Genomic DNA, 11,280 nt, shown 5'->3' with positions numbered 1-11,280 from the left:
CCCACTGTGAAGGATGAAGAACACAGTGGTGAACATAATGGCCCACTGTGAAGGATGAAGAACACAGTGGTGAACATAATGGCCCACTGAAGGATGAAGAACACAGTGGTGAACATAATGGCCCACTGTGAAGGATGAAGAACACAGTGGTGAACATAATGGCCCACTGTGAAGGATGAAGAACACAGTGGTGAACATAATGGCCCACTGTGAAGGATGAAGAAGCAATAATACTATTAAATAACATTTCTAGAATAACTTTTAAATTAAACATATTTTTGTTTGATGGAAAAATATATTTTTTCAAGTAGCAAATTATAATGTTATTTTTCAAATACAGTAATGCCATTAATTTAGGATATACTGTACATACACAAATAACTTCACTCTGAGTAATACACATCTTAAACATTATGAAATAATACTTTGGCCTTCCACTTATCACACGATCTTTTAAGGTGTAATAAACACACTCATAATGGCTTCAGTTGAAAGAAACTTGTGCGTTATATAAAGAGTTTCGAGGTGACACACAATCACACACTCTTGTCTTCTCCACTCTCACACTTTTGTGGCTGCTTGAAAGGCACTCTAAAGGGCTTACGAACACCAAGAGTGGCCGGGGACGGAAGAGTACGCAGAGGAGACGGCATCCCATACTGTCCTAACGTCTTAAGTTTACCGCGCACTTCTCGACTCCGTTGACACGCTCGAACAAGTTTAGGATCAGTAACAGTCTCGCTGCTATTGTTGAGGAGACTAGCGTCGTTTGTTGCAGCGCCACTTTCTAATTTGCAAACATTAGTACCATCTTGAAGGCACGGCTCAACTTCCACAACTTGAGTCTGGCCTCGTACAGACACCAGGTCGGCGGGGAACGCACGTCTATCAAACTGTCCGTCTAACTTCATATCCCCTTCCTGCAACAGGTTCTTCATGTTCTGTAAACACATGAATTAATCATTACTATTAATCTGTATTATTTGCTAGGTAACAATATACAAACTTGTATACACGAGTCTCCTGCCACCCCACACTAACACTATAATAAGGAAGACTCCAGCACGTGGGGCAGTACATATGTTAGTTTATACTTACATCTCCCTGACCTTCCTGACCTCCCCTTTACCTCCCTGACCTTCCTGACCTCCACCTTCACCTCCCTGACCTTCCTGACCTCCACCCTTCACCTCCCTGACCTTCCTGACCTCCCCTTCACCTCCCTGACCTTCCTGACCTCCACCCTTCACCTCCCTGACCTCCACCTCCCTGACCTTCCTGACCTCCTCCCTGACCTTCCTGACTTCCCCTTTACCTCCCTGACCTTCCTGACCTCCCCTTTACCTCCCTGACCTTCCTGACCTCCACCCTTCACCTCCCTGACCTTCCTGACCTCCACCCTTCACCTCCCTGACCTCCCCTTTACCTCCCTGACCTTCCTGACCTCCACCCTTCACCTCCTTGACCTTCCTGACCTCCACCTCCCTGACCTTCCTGACCTCCACCCTTCACCTCCCTGACCTCCACCCTTCACCTCCTTGACCTTCCTGACCTCCACCTCCCTGACCTCCACCCTTCACCTCCCTGACCTTCCTGACCTCCACCCTTCACCTCCTTGACCTTCCTGACCTCCACCTCCCTGACCTTCCTGACCTCCACCCTTCACCTCCCTGACCTTCCTGACCTCCACCCTTCACCTCCCTGACCTTCCTGACCTCCACCCTTCACCTCCTTGACCTTCCTGACCTCCACCTCCCTGACCTCCCTGACCTTCCTGACCTCCACCCTTCACCTCCCTGACCTTCCTGACCTCCACCCTTCACCTCCTTGACCTTCCTGACCTCCACCTCCCTGACCTTCCTGACCTCCCCTTTACCTCCCTGACCTTCCTGACCTCCACCCTTCACCTCCCTGACCTTCCTGACCTCTACCTCCCTGACCTCCACCCGCCCTTTAACCTTTACTTAAAACTTTCAACCGAGTTTGTTTTTGTGACATTAATTGATAACTCTTCCCGAGATTTGCAAATCCAATCTTCAAATCCGTGCTTACATTCTTATTTTCTAAGTTTATACTTTTTCCAGAATGACTTCATTGTTTTGTGTTGCATCACAGGGAAGCATTAATATAATACCAGTGAATGGTCCCTGATGCATCATATATAGCAATAATCAGTTACAAAACAAAACGGTTGAAGTGAGATATTCTTTATCAACACATTGATAAAACATGAAAAAAACAAAAGAAATATAAGTACGGTATAGTTTGTACAGATAATTTCATTTAGTTATTATGTTATTTAAAGAAACTTTGGTGCATGAGATTATGTAGTGTGGTCTTGCCTTAATACTCTCCTTGAGATGAGTAACAGCTTCATGTAGATAGGCACTTCGAGGTGCCGTGGTGATGGTCGTCAGTTCTGTAATGTGGACGCAACCAAACCTTCCTCCTGTGTGTCCCCGCCAGCTACCGTTCAATACACATACAACAGAACATATTTTCACAATATCTTCTACTCCACATTCCTGTTAATAAAAACGAGTCTTAATAAGAAAACCAGTCTTTAAGTTTGATATCTTTAAACGGTAAAACAAATTGCCTAAGTTTAGAGAATTTGATCAAGTTAAGAAACACTTGCAATAATTACCTTGACACCACCCCAAAACTTGAGAGCAACAATGTTAAGATGGTGATCAACAATATGGACTATTTGTGATCCCTTGTCCAGCAGGCCAACCCTCAACACCACTCCAACAACATCTACTTCCTTCCACATTGGCTCAAACTCTCCTGACGACATTAGACACAGAGGAGTTACGTGGCGCTCAAACTCTGTGAAACTATTCGGCGGGTGCTCTGTATCGCGCTCCCATCTTGTCTGTCGAGTTGCTGTCAACTGGACACTACCATTTCTGTGAAAACATAATGCAAGAGAATTAACTTCTTTATATTATATAACAATCATTAGAGAACACACACACACACAATACGGAAGACTGGTGAAGCTGAGGCAAGGTGTGCAGAGATGACATGAAGAGCAGCAAATAAAGTAACACGACAAAATTACGATTAAATCAAATTGCAAAAAACTAGAAAATAAGAAGTGAAGTTGAAGCTGTTACATTACATTTTGAGGATTTAGATGAAAGTGTAAATGGACAGGCAACAGTGATAGGGCTGAGGTTGGAGGACAAATAATAATAATAATAATAATAATAATAATAATAATTATTATTATTATTAATATTAATAATAGTGTATTAGGCAACTGTCAACACCTGGTGCTTCATCTAGACAAAGCCAAGCCATGTATCTGGCAACACTGATTTGGTTTTCTATTTCAATGAATGGGTCTTACCTGATCCCTGCCGCCATGAGATAACACACACACACGTGACGGCCTTCTGTTAGGGTCTGTCTGAGGTCCTCCGAAGGTCTCCAGATCGTCACCAAGGCTCCACCACCGTCGTGGTCAACCACACGCATCTAAATGATAAGCTCGAGATTAATTTCCTAGTACCTGCTAACATGCAAAGGAAATATTACAATACCTATATATTCTATACTGTACCCAATTAAGAGACCACGCCTCCACAAATGACAATTTTTTAGCAGGAGAAAACTAAAATCTTTAGCAACATTATAAGCCAAATGTTAAAAGAATAGCTGAAAATAAAAATATTGCCAATACAGTTGCCTTTTCCCCATCCCTCTGGATGTGTGTTCTGTCTCAGGTGTGGAGCCCAGCTCCCTCCTTGCCCTGGACATGAGCTCCCCTCACCTGTAATGCTGGTTCACAGTGCCAAATTAGTTTACAGTTAATGATAGTCCAAATAAACAACTGCTGACTAAAATGTGAACACCCCAGTAAAGACAGTGTAAACAAACTGCAGGTAATGATAAACACACCACAGGTAATGATAAACACACCACAGGTAATGATAAACACACCACATGTAATGATAAACACACCACAGGTAATGATAAACACACCACAGGTAATGATAAACACACCACAGGTAATGATAAACACACCACATGTAATGATAAACACACCACAGGTAATGATAAACACACCACAGGTAATGATAAACACATCACAGGTAATGATAAACACACCACAGGTAATGACACACACCACAGGTAATGATAAACACACCACAGGTAATGATAAACACAGGTAATGATAAACACACCACAAGTAAAGTGTAAACTACAGATAACGTAAACAAGGTGGAGTGAACATAATGGTTGGTGGAGTGAACATAATGATACCTGGTTGATGGGGTTCTGGGAGTTCTTCTACTCCCCAAGCCCGGCCCGAGGCCAGGCTTGACTTGTGAGAATAAATCAGGCCTGTCCGGGAGTTGAACCAGGAACCTCTCCAACCTAAGCGAGAATCATGCCCCCAAACCAACAGGCCAACAATAACGGTTGCTGGAGTGAACACAGTGGCTGCTGGAGTGAACACAATGGTTGGTGGAGTGAACATAATGGCTGCTGGAGTGAACACAATGGCTGCTGGAGTGAACATAATGGTTGGAGTGAACATGATGGCTGCTGGAGTAAACACAATGGTTGGTGGAGTGAACATAATGGTTGGTGGAGGCACACAAGAGACACTCATACTACACCCACCTTTAATAATGGCGTTGCTTCATAAATAACTTTATGTGATGCCATCCTGCGCTCAACTTCACGATTGATGTTTCTCCTCCTGTCTTCTGCTTGATGCTGCTGCCATGATCTTGCCAGTTCCACCTGCTGGCGACTTAGTAAACCCTGCAATACCAGCATGTATTCACCCACATTTGTCAAATACATACATTTACATATTAATTAAATATATATATATATTTAATATGCGAACAAGCCAGAATGGTCCCCAAGCCAACATGCAACTGAAAACACCACACACCAGAAGGATTTGAACCCAGACAGCTTGGAGCACTATGCACCTTGGCGTACCTGGTTCCTTAACCACTCAACCACCGTCACTGTAAAAAAAGTCATTGGTAGCCGAGGCTATATCCCCAACGACCTGACAGTACTTGGTGGTAAGCTTGGGCATAGATATTTCATCGAATCACCTCACTTTGTGGGGCCACATGAGCAACATAAATGCCAACAAGCTTGACTGGTCCCCCAAGCCAATGTGCAACTGAAAACTCCACACCCCAGAAAGATTCGAACCCAGACAACCAGGAGCACTATGCACTATATGAAGTACAATATATGAATATGCACATATAGATACATATACACACAAACAAACAGAATTATAATTGACATAAATATACACCTACCTCTAAACTACTAGGGTCCTTAACCTGGTCCATGAGTTTGGCAATGTCTCGCCCCATTGTAAGGTTACGAATCTCCTCTTTAGTCATGGCCGGAACAGGTTGCATTTCTTGCTGGTTCTCTTTTGTCTCCTTGCTCAACTCCCTTTCTACTTCAGCCACCACCTAAAATGAATATGAGCATACTCAGTACAGTAATTGTAAAGGCACATTAATAGCAATAACATCCACACAGTATTCAATATATGCATATAATATCTATACGTGGTTTTCCACTTTCATGGGGAGAGGGAGGAGTTAACCTAATAAAATGTGTGTAGAGTGAAATGCAATGCCACTGTGTACAGCACCTCGGTACCTCTGACCAGCTTCAGCCACCGAAAATCTTGGGCCGCCCCAAATGTTAGGCTCTCAAGAATTTCTCGGCCAATTGGGGACCACGGGGCACCAAACCTGGGAGCTGCTGGGAATGCTGCCATATCATCACATACAATCAGATTCACATTAGGATACTTTTCATTACTTCACCACTTTAGATTTTCAAAGTACAGTATTCTCTCCACCTACTTTTGATTTCTTCCTCATTTACAACTGTTCACTGCAGTACTGTAATGGTCTTTAACATTCCCAGTTACCTGCCACACCAGTCCTCCCGCTCCACTTTCTTACAACTCCCAAAAGATCTTGGCGTTTCCCAAAATATTTTTCTTTAATTCTTTCTACCTCTCTCTCATTTTTGGTGCCCAATAATGTCCTCGTACACATTTTACTCTGCTCATACTCATTCGTCCAGTGTGTTATTCTTCAACCAGATTGTGCACCTCTGTTCTCCATTTTTATTCAAACATTTATTGCATAGATGCCCCATGTCATTACAATTTATTTGTTCATATTCTCTTACCACATGATCACTTTCAATATACAGTATTGTCTACTAAATTACAAAAAAGGCAAATAATAACACCAGCATTGAATGTAATGAAAATCATCTTTGTGGGGCATCCTTGGAGACTTCCTGTTCCCAGCAGGGTGGTCAGCGGCCACCTGGCGGCACGCATCTATATGTTACTAGGCTAATGAACCACTCACTAGTACACTGCACGCTCTCATTTTGTGTTATGTTCACATTGCTTTTGTTTGTATTGTCTCACTCAACCTTTCTGGCAGCCTTTTCTTAGTCCGAGTGATCTCACACTCGGCTCCATGTGCCTCTCTAGAAGGGGCCAGGTTTTTACCGCTGGTCCCCGGCAGGCTTACAGTGACTCGGAAGGGGCCAGTGTGGACCCAAGTGACTCGAGCCGTTCAGGTTGCCAGCAACAGGAAGCCTCCATAAGATACCTCCCAGAAAACGTCATGGCCTTTAAATTATTTACACTACAAACCACTATGCATGAAAACAGGTGCTCATACCTTATGCATTAAGGCTTCCTTTTCCTGTTGTGTTTCCTTTAGTATTCTCATGTGTGCCTTTTCACCTCTAAACATAGGTCTACCATTGGAACGCTCAAAATACACCAGAGGATACACCCGGGCCAGGGTTAAATTCATCCGTCCTACAAGACCACCATCACTTAAGGTTGCTCCAATAAGAGTATGCATTGGACCCTTTTGAGGGACAAGACCAAGGCACGACCACCAGCGTGCTCTTCTAGTCATGTTTGTATGAAGACGAAGTTGAAGTGTGCTTGGTGCCTGCTCATTGAAGAATACAAATATTAAACTATTATAACAGTAAAAGCAAGCATTGAATGTAATGAAACGACATTTTCTGAGCGAGTGCCAGAGGCTCCCTGGATCTATCGGACTGACATGTGATATATTAGTCTAGGGCATTATTCACTGGAGTTCAGCCTACTGGGGACCACAAGCCAGAACCTGGCCCCCCTCAGAGTGGCACAGGGAAGCAATGGCCTCTGGAAAACCCCCTTGTGGTTGGGGATATTCCATGTCTGCCATCGACTGGGGTTAGGCACCCAGAAAGGTAGGTGTAACAAAAACCCCACTTGGTAAGAAAATTGCAACAGAAGATCAAACAGGAAGGCAGAATTTCCCCAACTCTAAAGCAAACAAGCAAACGTCATACATCACCACCGCGCCGCTTGTCCGTGCAGCTCTCCCCTCCCCAGGAGGGGGAGGGTGAAGCCCCGGACCCCCGCGCCAGCTACTCACACCCAAGTTCGGAGGCTGAGCATCAAAAGCAAAACAAAACCGCCGACCAGAGGGAGGGAAGGTGCCAGGACACCTCCGGGGCTCACCCAGAAAATGTCGTTTCATTACATTCAACGCTGGTTTTCTGTGGGGAACCCATTCGGCTCCCTCGAATTACAGAACCCAAGAGAAGTAAAAGCGGAACATACCCGGGAGGAGGCCAAACGTGCTCCTCAACTCAATGTCGAGACAACTGGCTGCAACCTGCGACCCAAAGCCACACACAAACGAGCAGGACCAGGAATGTTGACCAAATAACAGGCGGCCAGGACCCTGTTTGACCTCCAAAAACCCCGTGCCTAAATGTCAGCCCAAGACACGTTGCCGAAGACGGTAGCCAAAGCAGTAAACTTACGAACGTCATGGGCATGAGGATAGACTGCAGGCTGGCTAGACTTAATAACACTGCAGACAACCTGGGAGTCCTGAGCCCTGGAATAGAGAATGAGGAAAACTGGATCAACCCAAAGCACCTCCCCTCTCAAAAGAACAGAACAACCATCAAACAAAGGAACAGAACAACCTTCAAACTCGCACTAGGTGAGCTAGAACCTGGAACACACATCCATCGGTCCACCTAGTCCCGACAGGGTTTTCCAGGGCCCGTAGGCTGACTGCTACGGGAAGCCCAGGCAAAGTGCTGCAAAGCCGGTTAAAACCAAGAACTAACAAAGGGGGATGAGCTAAACACAGAAATCCCTGCAATGTGTACAATCATGGGAGGGGGGCCTATAGGAGGGCCACCAAACTATCATAAGTGGACCAATAGTCAAAAATGCAAACCCCCTCTAAGCAAAGAAAATAAAAACAAAAGAAACTCCCCACAAAAGTACAACGTCTCCAGAAGGAACGGGAACACATCCACCACACAGGTAGGCAAGCTGCACAGCACCTTGCACCCCAACCATCAACAATACCACTTCCTACCAAAGGCCAAACAAAGGCCATGAAACTCCAGCTGGCCCCAAGGGGTGGGGAAAATGCCGAGCAGCAAGAACCCCTACGGAAGTGGAGCCCCAAAGGCACAGAGAACCCTAACACCCAGAGGTAGTACTTACAGGGCACTTAGGGAAGTCAGCCCTAAGTGCATGCAGCCCCAGTACATTGATGTTACACCTGGCCACCACCACCACAACACAGCAGGAAACACCACTAAGGCAAAACGCTGCCAAAAAATTGAGGTCAGAGTTGACAACCACCCCAAATTGCATCAGCCAACGAACTGGGGTGTGATTAGCCGGCGCGGGGGTCCAGGGGCCAGATTCACGAAGCAGTTACGCAAGCACTTACGAACCTGTACATCTTTTCTCAACCTTTGGCGGCTTTGTTTACAATTATTAAACAGTTAATGAGCTCCGAAGCACCAGGAGGCTGTTTATAACGATAACAACAGTTGATTTGGGAAGTTTTCAAGCTTGTAAACTGTTTAATAAATGTAACCAAAGCCTTCAAAGATTGAGGAAAGATGTTCACGTTTGTAAGTACTTGCGTAACTGCTTCGTGACTCTGGCCCCAGGGCTCCACCCTCCCACTCCCGGGGAGAGGAGGGCTGTGTGGACAAGTGGTGCAGCGGCAGTGTATGACTTTTGCTTGTTTCCTTGAGAGTCTGGGAGTTCTGCCTCCCTCTTCGGTCTTCAGTTGCAATTTTCTTACCAAGTGGGGTTTCTTTTGTAATGCCTACCTTTCTGGGTGCCTAACCTCAGTCCATGGCAAAGAAGGAATACCCCCAACCACAGGGTTTTTTTTCCAGAGGCCATTGCTCCCTATGCCACTTTGAGGGGGGCGAGGTTCTGGCTTGTGGTCCCCAGTAGGCTGAACTCCATTGACTATTGCCCTAGACTAATATATTACATGTCAGTCCAATAGCTCCAGGGAGCCGAAGGGGCTCCCCACAGAAAATGTTTCATTTTCACACATCTGAAAATAATTACAATACAGTATGAGAAAACTGATGGATATTCTCCTTAAATATTAAATGTGTCCATTTCATTAACTAGTTCCTCAATTTTTACTGTAATTTATGGTAAACACAAAACCTAGAAGAAAAATGTAACATTCGACGTACAACTTAACGCAAGACCTCTAATGATGCTGTGATTGATTCGTTACACTAATGCAGAGACCCATCTATACTTGATAATATACTGCAAAGTATATGACAGAACATGCTACAACTGCAATAAATCATATTTGAAAGCAACATATTCTCTACATGCCAGCATGTGAACATCATAGAAACTTATTCTAATGGAACACACGTCAACAGAACACCAGATTCACCTAAAGCACTCGGTTCTATTTCCAAGATCAATTGCAACGGATGTCACTGTGATAGACTGAAGTGTGTTTGCTTGACTGGGCTCTACTGAAGCATTCATTATGAAAAATTAACTAAACTAGATGTATTTTGATGGTAGACAATCAAGAAAGGCATTTCCTGCCAGTTTATTTAAGAATACAAAATGGCACACCTGGGTACAATAATTACAGCTACAATGGAAACGATAAGCATAATGAATTCAAGAAGAATAATGAAGAGAGAATAATAAGTCTAGGAAGACCACTGTATAAATGCCTACTGTTAAAATGTACTTGATGGGTTTTCCTGTAGATACCTAAATATGGAACTTAAGTAATAACAAGTTTATGCTTACTGTACCTCCAATGGATGACAGGCCTCCGATGATCCCATTAATTCTGCTCCGTGGATGACCAGCTTGGTGCCAATCTCTACTCTGCCCTCACGTAACAGGCGAGACATTGCATCGTCAACAACGGCACCTGCAACAAAGACAGCCGTGTGACACAATGCTGACTGATAGTACTGTACAATATTATCATTTCTGGGGTGGCAGCTCAATAGCTCCCCAAAGCTGGGTTCCAAACAGGCCACTACTAACTCACCGGGCATCTTATCGTGATCGCACAGCCAGTCAGAAGCACGGACCACACTCCTGCCCCCTAACAAGAGGCAGGGAACCTCGGGCAGTCATAAGACATAAACATACTAGAGCAAATATTATAAACAAAAGGAGGTCACAAAAATTTGAACACCAATAGAGAGATTAATAATAATATTAATTAATAATAATTCATTGTCGGGGGACAGGAAGCCAGGGTGTATTCATACATGGTAGACTACCTACTCAGTGCTAGGTAAACAGAGGCATTAGGTGAAAGGAAACATGCCCAACCATTTCTGTCCCGCCAGGGATTCGAACCCAGAAATCTCAATTATGCATCGAGAACAAACCCAACTATACTACCGGGATCCTCATGGTAGTTTGGTACGGTATTAACAAATGAAATTCAAAAGTGAAATGCAACTAAAAATTCCACAAATTCCTGAAACACCACCACCTCTGCTTCCTCATCCTGCCACCAGAATGCATTGCCATTCAACTAGGGATGTGGTGAGGTTATCCCTCTCACGGTCACCACACAAAGACAAGCCAGGAACAGAACCCAACGCCACACTTGACCCACAAACCAAAGTGGGCGGGACCAAAGAGCCAAAGCTCAACCCCCGCAAGCACAATTAGGTGAGTAGGTGAGTACAAAGCCAAGTAGGCTGGGAAAGAGAGTGCACGCCACCCACAGAGGACTCTTGACTTACACACAAGCAATAATCCCCACATGATGAATGGGGAACAGCCAGGGTGGGTAGAGCTGAAGGTTTTGCTATGCTGCTTGACTGTGGTTCAAATGAACGAGGTAGTCAGATTATGGTCTTAACTCCCAGTGGGTCAAACAAGCTTCAAGAGCCATG

At 44.6% G+C, this 11,280-nt stretch overlaps 1 protein-coding gene across 3 annotated transcripts in view; it reads right to left on the bottom strand.

The window, feature by feature from the left end:
• Nucleotides 1-275: 275 nt before the first annotated feature.
• Nucleotides 276-11,280, bottom strand: part of LOC138349781 (breast cancer type 2 susceptibility protein-like) — a 74,376-nt gene continuing 63,371 nt past the window's right edge. For all 3 annotated transcript variants that reach the window (XM_069306529.1, XM_069306527.1, XM_069306526.1), the window contains exons 12-19: nt 10,171-10,292; nt 6,714-6,995; nt 5,307-5,468; nt 4,639-4,782; nt 3,359-3,486; nt 2,648-2,912; nt 2,343-2,525; nt 276-941 (exon numbers count right to left, since the gene is read on the bottom strand). In XM_069306529.1, the coding sequence (XP_069162630.1) occupies nt 537-941; nt 2,343-2,525; nt 2,648-2,912; nt 3,359-3,486; nt 4,639-4,782; nt 5,307-5,468; nt 6,714-6,995; nt 10,171-10,292 (1,691 nt within the window). In that variant the 3' untranslated portion in view covers nt 276-536. The remainder of the gene's footprint in view (nt 942-2,342; nt 2,526-2,647; nt 2,913-3,358; nt 3,487-4,638; nt 4,783-5,306; nt 5,469-6,713; nt 6,996-10,170; nt 10,293-11,280) is intronic.

This window comes from Procambarus clarkii, chromosome 58 (assembly GCF_040958095.1).
Source record: "Procambarus clarkii isolate CNS0578487 chromosome 58, FALCON_Pclarkii_2.0, whole genome shotgun sequence".
Classification (NCBI taxonomy): domain Eukaryota; kingdom Metazoa; phylum Arthropoda; class Malacostraca; order Decapoda; family Cambaridae; genus Procambarus; species Procambarus clarkii.
The sequence above is the reverse complement of the archived record's forward strand: the minus strand, read 5'-3'. Positions and strand labels throughout refer to the sequence as shown.